The sequence below is a fragment of the Taudactylus pleione genome, unplaced genomic scaffold (genome assembly GCF_031769625.1).
Source record: "Taudactylus pleione unplaced genomic scaffold, aTauple2 ptg000062l, whole genome shotgun sequence".
NCBI lineage: Eukaryota > Metazoa > Chordata > Amphibia > Anura > Myobatrachidae > Taudactylus > Taudactylus pleione.
In genome coordinates this window covers 1096149-1113275 of record NW_028284464.1, presented here as the reverse complement: position 1 = coordinate 1113275, position 17127 = coordinate 1096149, and the positions used below count along the sequence as shown (strand labels likewise).

Here is a 17127-nt window from a genome sequence, read left to right as displayed (position 1 = left end):
GATTTTGTGCCAATATCAGAAGATCATCCAGATATGGTAGTATTTTAAGTCCCTGGAGAAACGCTTCGATTACATATTCATATTCTGCTCCTGTTGCACTTTTTACAAACTCTTTTGCCACTACAATCTACCTCTATACCCACTTTATCAAGTGTCTTCCAACACCAAACGTAATCAAGGAGCCAGCACAGAGAGGATGCACTACTAGCGGTGCAGGGTGCCCAGCTGGGATTATACATAGAAACAAGTCCCCACCGCAATCTACCAGTGGGTCCCGTTGATATTGGATAAATACCAGCAGACGTTATACACATGTGGTTCAGCGGCTAGACGGAGCTCCACACTGGGAAATCTCTACAGGTACCATACCACAGCGGTACTCGCCGCTCTGTCACTGATTTCCACCACGGCTTCATTGGTGTTTATCCTTGGAGGGCTCTTCTAATCCATTTAGCAGCTATATGCATTATTGGATAAGAGGAAAACCAACATTATACAATCTTGTCTCTACTGTTGGATAAGCTGGACGTGTTTCCAGTAGTAAAATCTGGTGCAAAAAAGTGGATATTATTTAGGTTCTTGCACGTGGCTTAAGTAAAATATATATATATTTTTAATCATCATAAAAATATAGATTCATGTTATTTTATCTTTACATGCAGTAAGTACACTTATTAAATGGTACATATTTATTGTAATACGTATGGTATTTATATTGTTTTGTGTGATTAAATATTTTTATAAAAATTTAATCCTTTTATTGGTCAATACAAGCATACCTTTAATTGTATTATATTTTCTTTTTCAAAGTTAAGTCTCTCATCCCCCTTTACTAAAATCAACTACACAGACCACAGTGGCTGGTAGGATATAGCACTGTATGACCTGGCCCATGGGAGAGGTATACAGGGAGACTGGATCCAGCGTACCCGGAGACCTTCTTGCAGAAAATGGCTGCCACGCATCTCTGAAGGGGCAGGGGGTGAGGTAGGAGCAGCCCAGGGAACACCAAGACCGCAGTGGAACGGCGCCCTGGACTGGGGGAGGGGCGGCAAGGAGAGCACCTTCTACACTTGCTGACGTTAAGCACCAGATCCCCTGGCCTCTTTACTGCTCTGCGCCAGTATGTTATATGCCCCGGTGGTCTAGTGGAGTCGTGGGCGTACCTGTGTCCACATCAGCGCCTCCGGTGTGTCTCCTGAGCAACAGTTATCACCGCTAGCGCTGGTGCAATGTATAAGGATTGTTCCCTGCTTAAATATGCTGACAAGGGAAGCCTGACAGGAGACTGACTTGTGCTTCAAAGCCTGCACTTACACTGTCCCTGGTATGAGTTGACGTGACGCCGAAAGAAAAACAGCGGGACCTTGTTGTTCTGTCAGGGCTGCGCTGACCTGTGAGTGCGGCGTCTCCTCCTGTGAATAATAAGGGAGGGAGAGCAGAGATCAGCGCCCTGTGCTAGAACTAACTGCAAGCTATGCTCTGGCAGGATGTCTTAGTATGAAGGCTCGGGCTATAAAAGGCGGGCGCCATGCATGTGGGAGCGCACCATCCATACTCGGAGCCTGTCCTCCAATACAGGTATCCAGGCTAAGCAGCGTGAGACCCCCGCCATTCCAGAGCAGGGATGCGGGAGTACTAAACTGCCGCTAAGCTCCACCCCCAGCCCCCGTTATACAGCTCGGCAATAGTAAAAATTAAATATAGCTGCTGAAGCTATAGCAGCCCTTTTCTTAATTAGCTGCCCGCCCTTCCAGAGCCCACTGGAAAACAGCGGCTAGAAAATGGCGGGATCGCTGTAGTATATGTCTTCAAAGCTGTGGGACATGCCGTCTCCTCCTCTGAATAATAGAGGAGGAATTAGTCCAAGCGGTCCTGTGTGTGTGTGACAGCCGCGGCTGTACCGCGCGTCACACTGCCCAGCGTTCTTCTGCTGCGGCCGGGAGGCTGGGCAGGGGGACAAGCGGGGGGAACCAGACACAAGTCGTTGTCAGCTGTGGCGGGCCCCACTGAGTCGTATGACTCATGAAAATTAAAGCTCCACTCTAGGGACGTTGGACACAGGCTGCAGTAGCCGTGGTGACTCCCTTCTCGGCGGCTCCCACGTAGCAAGCAGACTGCCACAGTAAACAGTCTGACTGTCCTCATTGCTTGAACTAATTATAAAATATATGAAAAAGCTGGAGACAGCCTAATGTGCTACCGGCTCTCTCGGGAACAGTTTCTAAACTGGGGCTGATGGGGTATAGAGGGGGAGGAGCCAGTCACGCTTCTAAATTATTTAAAGTGCCGGGCTCTACTCTACCACCGTCTATACTCTAGTGTCTTCAACTCCAGTGTCCCCTAGTGGATGAAAGAGAAAATAAATTAAAAGCTTGGGCTGCTTAATGCAGGCTCATTATAATGGTGATCCAGCTCCTGCCGGACACCAACGAAACTGAAGTGCCCTCAGGCTGTGGGCGGGGTATAGGGGGAAGGACCGAAGCATCCTGGTATTGAAAAAGCTTTGCTGTTGGTGTCCAGTACTCCAAGTCCCACCTTACACCCCAATGTCTCCCTGTGGAGCCCTATGGACCCTGAAGAAGAAATATGAACATTAAAACCACATTTCTTCATCAGAAATCTGTGTGTCAACACAGGGATTCAGGGATCTACATTCCATAATGTGTGTAAATGAAAAATCACTCTGCAGGGAGGCTACAGTAGCCCCATATTCTTTTAGACTGAAGCTTAATAAAACCATAAATATACATTTCATGTGCAAATGTGGCAGAAGATTATGACCAGTTTATTAAAAGGAAAATCATGTCTCTGAGTGGTACTATAGGGAAGTTATAGAAGGTAAAAGGTTAGGACTGCATTTGGACAAACTATAATTCCCACCTAGGTATAATTTACTTCCCACAATATAATATACACCGCCTCTCTTAGGGCCCGCCCACTAAAAATGTGATTATACCCTGTGTATGTGATGGTAAAATGTCAGTTTTGGGGTACTCAGTCCAATTGAAGAGTTGTCCACTATTATTAGTTTCCAAACAGTGTATCTTATCTTATTCTGACTTGTTCCAGGCAACAGACTATACGAGCTGTAACTTTTATATTCTTGACATTTTTATCCTTATTTTCTTTATGACTGTATTTGTACTTAGTGTGTGCCAGTGACTATATTTGGGTTATGTATTAACCCTTTAGCTGCTGGTGTGTGAATTGACTAACAAGGGGCATAGTTGGTGTCAGTGGCTACATTTGTATGATAGTGTTGTGGGGTCCTATTGCCCCTCATAAAATAGGTGGTAGCGGATGATGGGTGTGTATTTGTGTTAGGAAACTGTTTGGGGTGGTTCTGTCAACCTGTAACCAGTGTGAAAAGGCAAGGGTGAGTGTTAAACCTTTATAATGCATTACAGTTGCTGTGAGCGGTCATCAGTGGTTCAGGTGCCTCACCTCTCAGCTTGTGCTTTTATTTCAGCCTCAACATCAAATTTCACCACCCATAGTCTGTGCAACAAGGCCAGTCCATTCTGATCATCTGTGTCTGGTGTTGGCAATACCATTGTAAGTTCCATTAGTCCCTAACAGAACAGAAGTTGTTTCAGAATATGACAAAAATAGGACTGTGATTGTGTGGATCATGCAATTAGCAAATACATTTCAGTTAATTAGACATTTGTCTGACAATGGATGAATTTTACAGGGCACAAAAGTGAGGTGTAACCAGTCCTTACCCGCAGAGCAGCATCTCGCACATTAGAGCAGGATGACTGCAATGCTTGAAGTAAAACATCGATTTCCTCCTGTTCTGCATATGTACAGCCTTTTCCTCCCCCACTGCTTGTGCACAGTGATGTGAGAGCGTTAGAGGCCAGGACCTGTGGAGTAACAGAAAAGACTAATGACACAGGCTTGGTTTAAACTGTCTAAGAACAAGGAAAAATAGTGGTAAAACAGTATATTCTGAAACAAGAAATCACTGTACAAACTTACTTGTAACCTTGGGGTGGATGTTCCAATCACCCTAGTTAACAATAGCAGCATATCTGTGCGAGGCAGCAACTCTGGACCACGCTAAAGAAATATTATATTGACATTAATCCATTTTAACCCAGAAGTGAGTTATGCAGATTGCTGTGAATACTACACTAACCTCATCGATAAGCCCAGTTTGACTCTCAGATCTCAGCTGGGAATGGACAGTGATAATCTGTAATGTTTGCACTAGAAGTTCTTCACTGTCTTCACTGGTATTGCTTGTTTCCATTAGAACCATTTTCAGAAGAGGGAAGACAAAGGAAAATGCTGGTGCAGGTAAAGGAGATGCCGCTGTATAATGCAAGAAACACAATTATTTCACAATCCAATTAAAGGAACTGTAACCTCAAAATACTTCTTACCTTAATTCTGCCTAGTAAAATATGAATGTACTGTATATGATGGACAGCTTTATAATTTATGCTCTCCGGCATATTTTCAGTTCATGCACACAATTCCAAACCCACCCCCAAAACTCCCATGAAGCGGTACAAATCCCTTGTGGGAGGATTATAGGTTAGACAAGCACAATATTTTCCCTTCAGATCAGAGACAGCAGACAAGGAGGAACACTGGCACATAGGAGCTGTTAAATCCCTTTCACTAACACAGCAAGGTTTCAGTTCTAGCGGGTAGTGCACGGGATACAGAACTGAACCCTCTTTCTAATGTATAAACACACATATTATAATGAGACCAATAATGAGAACAAAACAAGCACAGCAGAACAGAGACCAAGCATTCCGAGATTGTTTGGTCCATGTCACGTAACAGCCTTGGAGAAAGGGATCTCTTTGTAAGTACAAAAATCTAGTTTCCTCCATCTACAGTGGGGTGAAAAACTGTTGTCCACCCCTCAAGGGGAGGTGAGGAATATCTAAGATTAATATGTGACCTCTGCATCTATCTGCCAGACAGATAAGAGTTCCAGGACATGTAGAAAAGATCATGTAACTTGGGCATGTTACTCTAGATAAACTGCCCCCCATCAGAAGACACTGGCATCCACGATAACTACACACACCAGAACCAAGATGTTTCCCCATTGTCATATTGGGGCGATCCATCCTCTATCTCAGAGAAGCAACCTGTAACAAACCTAGGAGAGAGATAAAGTGACAATTGATAGTTAAAAGTTGATTAGTTATCTAGCACACAAATGACAGAAACCGATTGGTCACTTTGGGCAACTACTCCACTTTATCTCTCTCCAAGGCTTGATACTTTTCCCCCATTGTGAGACAGGCAAACAGGACTTTCCAGGCACCCAAGACAACTGTTCCACAAACAAGTAAAAGAACAGACTAGAGGGCCAAATGGTTCTTATCTGCTGTCAAATTCTATGTTTCAAGAAGTATATTTTAATGAAACACATATACGGAATTGCGTATGTGACACAACTAACAGGATCAAGATCACAGATCCCATCATATTTATGCAATATTGGGTGGAGATAAACAGCTATCTAGAAGTAGAGTGTATTAGATCCTGGAGAGAACAAACCCAGCTGAAGAACATTCGCTCAAGCACTGTGTCAAAAACAGAGACTCAAGAACATAATGTCGACGTGGCCAGCTATGATGTTGACACATTTCTAATGCAGTCATATGACTCCAGGAGCTAGGTAGCAAAATGGAAATTATGAACTGTTTGAACCCACCCAATGTCTCCTTAATTATCCTCAAAGGTTCTTGCCAACATTTTGTTTAACAATTGGCATGGAATTTACATTGGACCACTGGATCCGGTATATCTCGTAATGAACATGGCTTCCTGTAAACCAGACAGGCTGAGATCCATAAGGGACTAGCTTAATCTATACTGCTGTGCAGGGTTGGCTGTTTAAACCACCTCGGTTTAAAAAAAAAAAAAACACTTTTTTATTATGCTGCGATTACAGGCACAACACTGTGACTGGTATTATTCCACATTCTTGTTGCTTGTGCTCTTTATCTGAGTAAGCCGAACCAATGCAGTAAATTACACACACTACAAAAACTATAGGGAGTATGAACCAAATAAGAAAGGTGCTAAATCTGCCTTGCATCAAAAGTCTTCCCCCCATCAATCCCATAGGGCAGAAAAAAAACCCACAGCTAACATTCTCAATCTTAAAGAGTAAACACCAACACATAAAACAGGCAATACACAGAGAAACACCTCATGGTTTAATCTCCATGTTTATCTTTATATTTCAATTCAAAACCTTCAGTCCTATTGAGATGAGTGCTAGAAAGAAAGTCTCTGTGGTGTCACAAGTATAATCTTAGGAATGGTAGACGGGCAAAAAAAAGTTAACCCCAATGTATTTCCCATTATTTAACAATTTCTGACTGCTCAAGCATCTTCAGCTAGTGTAGAATTAATTTTTTCTTCTTTCGCTTTAGTTCATTCAAAGCTTCAAAACAGACTAGGAATGGAAAAGGCCTCTAAACTAGTGTTTTTATTCAAAATGTTTAATGCCAGTGACATGTCCAGTTCTAATGCTTGACTCCTTTTTTGTGTTTGTGTGTTTCTCTGCAAAGTAATTTTGCATGTTTTAATTAGGTTTATTGAAAGAAGTCAAATAAATCATATCAAACCCTAATAACTTTTGTTTGTTCATGTTATAAAGAATTAAAACGTGATTGATCACGGTTTCTAATACATAGCAAGATTCATTTTTTTTCCATTTAAACATTAATGCAAAAGAACCGGTTTGAAAAATAAAAATGGCTTAAATAAAAAAACCAGGGTGTTTTTTTTTATTATTATTTTTAAAAACCTGTTTTTTTTCCAACCCTGCTGCTGGGCCGTCTTCTAGAATAATGTCAGACAAAAAAAATAAATCTTAAAAAGCCCCACCTGTGACTCCTTAGACCAGCTATAAACAGCATGGGTAAAAAGAAACAAACTTTAGTTTCCCTGAAAAGGAACGTAATGATGGAAGAGCAGGAGTCAGTTCTTGTTTATTGGTACCATTGAGTTATGGTAGACTTACCTTGATAACTCCTTTTCTTCGAGGTCCATAGGGTCCACAGGGATACCATGGGAAATGTGGTTGGAGAGATCCAAGCACCAAACAGTTAGTGCTTTCAGCTCCCAGGTCCTCTCCATATATACAACTCCCCCAGGAACTGGCCTTCCGTTTTGAAAAAAACAAGCCACAGGCAGGACAAGGAAAGAGGAAAAGGAAGAACAATCGTACCAGAAACACACTCACACGAGATGAGGGAATACGTGACCGAAAGAAAAGAAAATGTACCCAATGCAGCCAGGTGCGTCAGGATGGGTGCCCTGTGGCCATTTGGTTTCTGTACCAAAAAAAAAGATCAGAATAATAACTCCTTCCTAACACAGGAACCGGGATTATTACCCCTGCCTGCAGCAGGGAATGAATGGCCTCCTAAAGGGCCTGATGGAGGAATTGTGCAAAAAAACTTCTGGGGAGGATGCCTTCGGAAAATGAGAGCATACCGCTGAGAGACCACTTCACGTACCCAGGCATCTGTTGTTGTTTGATGCCAGCAATCCGCAAACTGAAGAAGTTGGCCACCCACCCTGGGAAGCTGGATGTCTGGCCGGCCCAGACCTCTTAGTCTGGCCATCTAGTTTTCAACTGGTTGTCCAGCGAAAACTAGATGGCCTGGATAAAGACTGTTCTTTTGCTCGTCCCTGAGGACGAAAAGACCGAAAACAAAACTGCCTACACTTCAATGTAGCCGTAGATGGCAGAACTGCAGATTTGAAGCTGCCAGAGTAGCTATTATCTTATCTAACTCTGCTCCAAAGAGTATATTTCCATAAAAAGGTAAGGTTTCCAGAACCTTCTTTGATTCTCTATCAGCTTTCCAGGAGCTTAACCTAATGACCCTGCGGGCCACTACTTACGCTGCTGATACTTTATAAGCTAAAATTCCAGCATCTATTGCAGCTCCTCCCAAATAGGAGGCCGCTTCCTGTACATGGGAGATATACTTCATCTGTTCTCTGGTAGCATCTGGTAGAGAGTCTTCCAATGCCCTCGTCCATTCCTCAACAGCTTTGGCTACCCGGCTCCAGCCATAGCTGGACAAGTAGCAGCTCCCGATGATGAAAATATTGCCTTCAATTTTCCCATCTGTAGAATCCTTAAGAAAAGATGCTGACGGAATAGGCAACGTAGCATTTCTGACTAGGTGCATCACATGAACATCCACAGTAGGAGGTACCTCCCACTTAGTACATTCAGACGCTGGAAAAGGATGCAATGATGTTAATCTTTTATGCACATAAAACTGTTTATCCGGGTTACTCTCAGGGTGCTCAGATTTAGGAAACTCTGTTTTGACCACCTACTGGTGTTTAAACACTGGAGCCTTCTTACTAGGAGCTGGTTCATCATCCTGAATATCTAGGATTGATTTAACCGCCCTCATTAAAGAAGGAACATCCATTAAGGACGGATGGTCCTCCTCTCCCAAGCTAGACCCTGGAGAAGAACCTTGCGCATCATCTGATGATGCGTCTGAATCCATATGCTGAGCAGACTGATAAAAGAGATAACTTTTGCGTTTAGGCGCCTTAGTAACTACCGGTCTGCTTGCAACCGCTGACTGAGCCATACTCTGACTTGAGTGGGCATAAGCATCCATCCAGGAAGGATGTATTGGAGGTGCAAGCAAAGCATGTTGTGGGTAACCCAAACAAGGAGGCATTATGGGATTAGCCATACGATCCACAAACTGCTTTGTAACCTGAGACAAGGAAGACACCCAAGATGGCTCTTGTACAGGGACTGGTATACTGGACTGGTGAGGTGGCTCTTTATAACAAACAGCACACAAACCTTCCTTAATCAAGTCCTGAGAGGTCAAGCCTGCTAAATAGGCTTTACATGAAATCAGCACAGAAGCCCCCTCCTCCTGACTGCCTTTGCTTTTTGACATATCAATTTTAAAGGTAACAATGCAATGTAATGCGACAAACTTCACAAATAACAATTAAATGTGAAGTATAAGAAAACCCCCATACACCTGCCCGAGGCAACCTGGGAGCTAAAAGCTTTAACTGTTTGGTGCCTGGATCTCTCCAACCACATTACTCATGGTATCCCTGTGGATCCCTATGGACCCTGAAGAAGAAAAATGGAATGACTCTAGAATGGGCACATATCTCTGAAGAACTGGAGACAAGCTGGGCGATTTGGAGTTGTAATTAACGTAGCGCTCATGCTACCTGCTGGTTGGTGCACCCTTGGGACCTGCTTTCCCAAATGAAAGATTCCAGAGTAGCCAAATTAATACTTACTGTTCCAAATGACCCTCATACACATAACGGTCCAAAGTCATTGACAGCCATGGGAACTATGCACTCAAACAATAATGTTCGAAATGAAAATCATCAAGAGAGAAGTAGGGGAATCAAATATCCTTTTACGTTTTGAATAACGGAAATTCTATGTAAATCAATAACTGTCGAAATCTCAAGAAAAAAACAAAACACCTCTCTAAAATAGTAAGTCTCATTGTGACTGTAGTTCCCACATGCAACAATTACAACGAGGACTTCTTCTAGTCAGTACAATACAAGATACCAATTGATGACAGTGGTGAGAGCTGGTCCCTCATAGCAATGTCTTACTGAGGCATCTATATAACAGAGAGTATAGACAATCACTGCAATGAACTAGGCTTTGCTTTTCAAGGGCCAGTTTAACACTTACAAGCACTGCAACTCCAAACGTTATAATCACAATATACTTTACTTTTGAAATTGTTGTCCCCTTTGTGTTTCTCTTATTACAATTGCAGTATTTGGCTAAATCTATTACAACTAAGAAATATAATTTGTTACCTGTGTCTTCCTTGCGCTTGGGGACTGTATGAGAATGTAAAAGATTTACTGCTCTTTTCACAGCTACTGGCAGCTCTTCCTGACACCATGCAGCGTCTAGGTTACACTCTGGTTTTAACAAGCGTAGACTTATGTGGGCAACCAATTTTCCTAGGGAAAACAAAGCAATCTGATATCACTGCCAATTTTAAGAGAGATGTATAGGTAAGCTTTATCACAGGGACATTATTCATTTTCATTATTTGTAATAGACGTGCGAGTCACAAAGGGAACAGAAAAAGATGTTTACCAAATGTTTTCAAATGTGCAGGCATGACACAGTCTGCAAATTGTACAAAAGGGACATGGACCCGAGGAGCAGCTAACGGAGACTTCAGTAATGGCAGAAAGCTGCTGGTTAGTACTGGGATGTGCTGAGAAAGGCCAGGAGGCCTCTGCTGTAGGACACAGTCAAGTAGTCTAATAGTGTTTTCCAGATGAACATCCAACTAATGAAAAGAAAGAGGAATGTTAAATTATCATATCAACAACTCGCAAACAACTATGCTTCGTTTAAACAGGAAACCAACTCAACCCATGGTTATCTAGCTAAAGGTGGTTGATATACACACAATATACAAAGAATATATATATACACAAAGAATATATATATATATATATATATATATATAATCTTCATAAAGGTCGGCACTCCCTCTGATGTCTTGGATATCACCGTGGTGCCAGCATCTTCATAAAGGTCGGCACTCCCTCTGATGTCTTGGATATCACCGTGGTGCCAGCAGTCACTATTGAACCAACATACATCCACAAGCAGCGTTGCATTGCATTGCTTGATAGAATTCTTCCTGTACACTGATATCCCAAAAGTCATGGGATAGCAGTATGTAAAAGGTAATGTCAAGTGGCATCAGCATTCCGTGAAATCTTGGAAGTGCCCATACCTACATCAGTTGTAATCTGACATCTTGTGAGTCAGTTTGAACACCGGCTAGCCTGCTCATGGCAAGGTGCCATGAATTATCAGAGTTCGGACGGGGCATGACAGTGGGTGCCCCGACGTATGGGACAACTCCATTTCCGAAGTTGTACGGACATTCCTCGATCTACGGTGTCACATGGGTACCGGGAATACCTCAAGGAGGCATTACCACTCACCGTGGACAGTGCAGTGGCCGACCATGGGTGCTTAATGATCATGACCAGCGGTGTCTGGCCAGAATTGTCTGTGGTAACAAACAAATGACACTGGCTCAAATCACATCCACAGTCAATGCAAGAGGTACCAGATGCATTTCCAGCAGGATAGTCCATGGTATATGAGAGCAGAAGACCCACCAGAGTGCCCCTGTTAACACTATGACACCGGACACAGCTCCTCACCTGGGGCATGGACCAGAGTCACGGTCCAGTTGTTTCAGGCTGATGGTAGGGTTTGGGTGTGGCGCAGACCCCATATGGCCATGGACCACAGTTGTCAACAAGGCACCATGCAGTCTGGTGGTGGTTCCATAATGGTGTGGGGTGTGCTCACGTGGCATGGGTTGGGTCAGCTGGTCCGCCTGAACACGTCATTGACCGGCAACAGCTACGTTGCATTGCTTGATAACCATTTGTAGTACTTAATGGACTTCATGTACCACCACAACGATTGAATATTCCAGCAGGATAATGCACTGTGTCATTGGTACCAAGTTGTCCAGAATTGGTTTGAAGAGCATTCTGGAGAGTCCTGACAAATTGCTGTGGCCACCATGTTTGCCCAACATGAACCCAACCGAGCATTCATGGGACACTAGCTGAAGTACTCAGCGTTGCCCAGGTTTAAATCTTCAAGTTATTAGGTTAGATATGCCAGACCAATTGCCACCCCTCTGAAGTTTTCATCTAAATCCATCCAGTTGAATGCCCAGAACAGGTTCACCAGGTCAAAGTTCTGCTCAGTGTACACCAACGGGAGGTCCGACCGGGATCTCAACCCCCTAGGATGTCTTCTGGGATCCATTGTTACCACTCTGTGAAGCTTTCGTCCAAATCCATTCAGTGGAAGGCTCAGAACAGGCTCCCAGGGTCAAAGTGAATTTTATATATAAGATGGTGGAGAGGTCCATTTGCCCCCAATACCCTGTACCTACAAATATCAGGGAGCTGTGGGAAGTTATCCAGAAGACATGAGTCAACATCTCTCCAGAGGTCTTCCATCCACTTTTGGCACTTCAGTTTATATATACTGTATATACACACACATACATACAGGTACATAAACACCCAGTTATACATGCAACTTCCCTTTTATGTTTCGCAGCACTAGAATTTAGTTACGATCTTTGCTATAAATGATAATTAAGATGTAATCATATGGCCTCCTCACCTCTAAAAGTCTCTTACGGATCTGCCCTTCTTTTTCTGCCTGCACCTGCAGCATTTCTTTTTGTTTGCTCGTTAGCTGAAGCTCCTCCTTTATCCCCTTTTTTTTCTTTATTTCCTGCAGTAAATAGATACAATTACACAAATAGAATATTCCCTTCATCTAAAGCAATAGCAAGATTATTATTTTCCCTGCTGAACTCTGTTTTTAGTGAATATATTGTGGGGGAGGGGGCGACAATTCACTGAAATCTCCCTACATTAGATAGCAGGAAACTTCAGAAGATACAGCTTCTTCTTGCTGTAACTGAATACAGACAATATACAAAACACACAGCACCGGTAACATACAGCAGAGCTATACTCTTAATTAAAAAGCAATGCAAAGAATTGAGTTATGTATGTGTGTGTGTGAAACATTTGTATAAGTGTGCATTGAAAACCGCGTGCTTCTCTACAAATTTGGTAAATATGCACTTTTAATGAGTTTATTAGTGCATTGATGACAGTGTGAATATTTCATACATAATAAATATAAGATGGTATATTTATACTTATGTTAAATCCTTTTTTTTTAATAAATCTACTGGAGGATACCGCAGCATGTGGTATAGAGCCGTTGCAGGTCTTCTCCCCAGGGCCTTTTTGATGGGCACTCCGCCCAGCACTTTTCTAACACCGCCCGGCACCCAGGGCCTGGCACTAGTTTCCAATTTTCCTCCTCTCCTGCAGGAAGCGCTTTGGAGACAGTCCCTTAAGAGGCACATTAGCTACCTCATAATGCTGCCTGGCTTTAAAAAATGTTCTAAGAAGAACACGGAATATGTTTTGTGCTTCTTCCTCCTCTGCATCCCCACCCTGCAGGAAACTGCTATTTTTTAGTTCCTTTTTTCAATACTATGGTATCAGTGAAGCATTGCCAACTCTAAGTTCATCTTCAATATGTATACATCTGCCTACATTGGAAGGATTAGGGGGGGGTATTCAATTAGGTGCGAAAAGTCTGCCACCATCGCTGGTTTTGCATGCGGAAAAGTATCTTGCTCGTCCCCGCTTATCCCCGTATTGAATTCCAAAACAGCGAAACGGAACCCGGTGAATTCTAAGCCAGCGACAAGTCCTGTCAGATTTGGGGAAATCAGCCTGACACCCCAAAAGATGCACTGACATTGGTGATCACTATAGATACCCCCAAATAGCCCTACTGAATGTATTTGGGGTACTTAAATGCTCTCAATAGCTGCTAATTAGCATCTCTGCAGAAGTGGTGAAGGGTAGCATTTGCATTTTTTTTCCAGGAAATAAGTAGTCCCAGCAAATTTGGGGTACATGAAAATGGGTGCATGCATATTTTGAAGTTGCTAAAGCAAAGTTTTAAAAATCTTTAAAAATCCACCTGCCGCAAACACCTGCAATCTTAAAAACACCTGGGGTATACTTGGGGACCCCCCTGGAGTATATTTCGCTAGTTTTTAAGTTTGTCCCCCAACTTTGTTTTTTTTCGCCCGCAAAATGAAAGTGTCCACAATTTTTTTTTACACAGTTTACCTTTGGGGGACTGTCCCAAGTGTGCTGGGTGGTTCCCGCAAGTTTGCACCCCAAAGCCCAATTCTGCACTTTTTTTCGACAGGTTTCATAGGTGAATCTTTTTCGCCTATTCCAATGCATTGACTTTCCGCACCGGCGAAAAGTCTGGGGAATTGAACACGGGGAAAAGTTTTCGCCTGGAGAAATGACGTCACTAGCAAAACTTTTCCGCAGAAACTGACTTTTCGCACCTAATTGAATACCCCCCTAGGTGAGTCATCAAGTAAACCCAATTGCTATATATTTGGACTACAGGTTGCAATTTTAGGGGGCTGCATGCAAGGAGGATTTGTGAGATTTTAAAGTGACAAACGGTTATTATGTGTGTGCTGGTGGCTAAACTACATTTATTTTATGGTGCATATGCAAACTTTTTAATTTCTCTTTCTCTACCTATTATTGTGATAAATAAAATTTTTATTATTCATTGCACTTTTGAGCTAATTCCATTTGCTGGATTTTTTTTGTTCCACTGTTATTGGGAGGTTTGAATTTGAGCATTTATAGGTGCACCTGGTTATCTATCTTACCTATTCTCTTACAGTGGAAGGGAAACACTGTCCCAGTGAGAAAATCTTACTACATCTTTATATATACTTCTCTAGTGTAGCTGAGATACTTAGAAGAAGCAGGAAGCAAAAAGTGCTAGCAAAGCCCAGTAACACAATTGGTTCAGAGCCTGCACTTCATGCGATCCAAGGACCACAAAGGATGTCCCCGGCTTAGTTACTCCCCAGCTACTTCCCCTCATCTGTAATATGAAAGCAGAGTGCCAGGAGCACACCACCTGCAGCCCAGCACTATCCATAAAATAATTTCTTAGTGATGCATCTGGGGGACACTGCGGAGCTTACACTGGGTTAAAGGGCTAGGCACAGGAGTATGGCACTTAAACAGTTAACTAAAGCTAGCTCCGCCCCCTCTAACCCCTCCAGCTCCACCCACACCTCAGTTTAATTTTCTAACAAAGCCGCACGAAGGAAATGACAACCGAACTCTAGTAACCAAACAGAAGAAGAACAAGAGAACAGCAAGAAAGGGAGGGATCGCAGTGTCTCCCAGATGGATCACGAGGAAAGGATTTTACATTGAGTACATAAAAACAAGAGATATGGTAAGAACTTACCTTTGTTATCTCTGTTTCTACGAAGTCCATAGGGTCCACAGGGTTGACCTTGGGGTATAGGTTGGGAACCAAATCCGGGCACCACGCAGTTAAAGCTTTTAGCTCCCAGGATGCACTTGGGTCCACTCTCCCTATAACCCCACCCCCAGCCAGAGGCACCTCAGTTTGTAAGTAGCCAAAGGCTGGAGGAGGAGAAAAAAAGAGAGAAAACTGGAACATTCGATAACCATACTCACAGAAATGGGAGACGGAAAACCGGTGACCAGTCACACAGCCCATTTGAAGCCAGGTGCGTCAGGGCGGGCGCCCTGTGGACCCTATGGACTTCGTAGAAACAGAGATAACAAAGGTAAGTTCTTAACCATATCTCTTGCTTTCTACTTCAGGGTCCATAGGGGGTCCACAGGGTTGACCTTGGGGATGTCCCAAAGCAGTTCAACCAAGGGAGGGGACGCTCCTGTGCTGAGAGGAGAATCCGCCGCCAAAAAGGAAGCATCCTGAGAGGCAAAAGGAAAACAATGCCTAGAACCTTAAAAAGGTGTGGACAGAAGACCACGTGGCCACCTAGCAAGGCAAAGCAGCCAAGGCGCCACAGCGAGCCACCCACGAGGGTTACATGGCCCGAGAAAAAACAAGCAGCAACAACAGAAAGGCCTACCCATGGGTAGGCCTCTGAAGAAGACATACGAGGCCGTCCAGCCAACATATGGCCATAGGCCGGCCATCCTTTCCTGTTAAAACCAGAAATCTCAGACCACCAATAAGGAGTCCGATTTCCGTCAGGAACTTGAATGGATCACATAAATCCACAGAGGCCGGACCACAGTCAATGAGGCCACACCAGCCGAGAGGACTGGGGACTGAATGGCCGCACCATAAGTTCCAGAATAATATGGAACCTGAAAATCACTAAGAAGAAACACAGGGTGAGAGCAACTCACACCCTGACAAGATGCCCTCCAGAAGAGGGAGCCACATGAGAACGCTCCCAATTCCGACACTCACCTGGTTGATATAAACTCCCTGATAGAAAGAGAGAAAGCCAAAGCAATAGACCATGTAATGGCTATCACAACCAGTGGTTCCATTAACTTTCCCCGGAGTTAACAAAGAACCACTCCTAACTCCCAAGGAGTCCCTAGGGAGGACAAACGGAGGCATAATCCAGAAAACACTCCAAAGGATCAACTGGATATCAGAGCGGAGCAATTCCATAACCTAATCATACTGACAGTGTAGAGATCTGCACTGTCAGGAAGGCCAGGCCGAGGGTGAAACCCAAGCCAGCCGGAAGGAATGCCAGAATATCTGGAAATCCTGGACACCAGAGGATCGTATTGATAGGTATAATACCATAAGAATGATGGCTGCCACAGTTTGTGGTAGGTCCCAGCAAAAGCTGATCCATGTGCTCCAATCATTCCAACGATGACAAAGCCATGGAAGCCGTAAGACCACTGTAGGGACGTAGTCAAAGACAAACGACCCAGGTCCAAGGCAAACCCCAGGACCCTGAGACAACAGGTCTGGGTAGTGAAGCATCAGGAATGGAGTATCGATGGAGAGACTCCGAAAAACCAAGTACCCCTGACATCTGGGGCAATCAGGAGCCACCAGCAGGAAAGCATCTCTGTCTCGATTGAAACACTTCCCTCGAGGAATAATGGAGACTGGAGAACACAGGTACGCAAATTGGAAGAACCCCTTCACCGACAAAGAGTCACTGAAGGTTGCTTCAGAATCCCCAGAGTTGGACTGTAACACCATAGTGTGATAGAGTCAGAAGGCCATGAGTGTCACCTCAGGCGGGCCCCCCCCCCCTGCTCACCAGGAGATGAAACCTCTCTTGGGGAAGAGACTAGTCCCCGGGATGCACGTCATAACGGCTGAGGACTCCCGCTTCCCAATGGAGAGCACCTGAAATGAACACCGTCGAGATGGTCGGGAGGAGACACTCAGACAATGTCCGAATGTATGACATACCTGACATTGCCACCCAACGAACAGTATTGCTAAAAAGGAAGCTACTGTTCTGACCCTGTCGGACTGAACTTTTTCAGGTTCACCGGGAAACAAGGGCTATGCCAGAGTGAAGGCCCAAGACAGGCTAAAGTTCCAACAAGTTAATTGACAGGGTGGAATCGACAGACAGCCAATTGCACTGAAATGGATGCGAACCAGACACTGTCCTTAGCAAAGAA

At 43.8% G+C, this 17127-nt stretch overlaps 1 protein-coding gene across 1 annotated transcript in view; it reads right to left on the bottom strand.

Annotated features, from left to right (window-relative positions):
• The window catches only part of GCN1 (GCN1 activator of EIF2AK4), a 127668-nt gene that overhangs the window by 44297 nt on the left and 66244 nt on the right, over positions 1-17127 (bottom strand). The window contains exons 23-29 of the mRNA XM_088465270.1: positions 12218-12331; positions 10136-10334; positions 9847-9996; positions 4148-4323; positions 3988-4068; positions 3729-3872; positions 3448-3575 (exon numbers count right to left, since the gene is read on the bottom strand). Of these exons, the coding sequence (XP_088321396.1) occupies positions 3448-3575; positions 3729-3872; positions 3988-4068; positions 4148-4323; positions 9847-9996; positions 10136-10334; positions 12218-12331 (992 nt within the window). The remainder of the gene's footprint in view (positions 1-3447; positions 3576-3728; positions 3873-3987; positions 4069-4147; positions 4324-9846; positions 9997-10135; positions 10335-12217; positions 12332-17127) is intronic.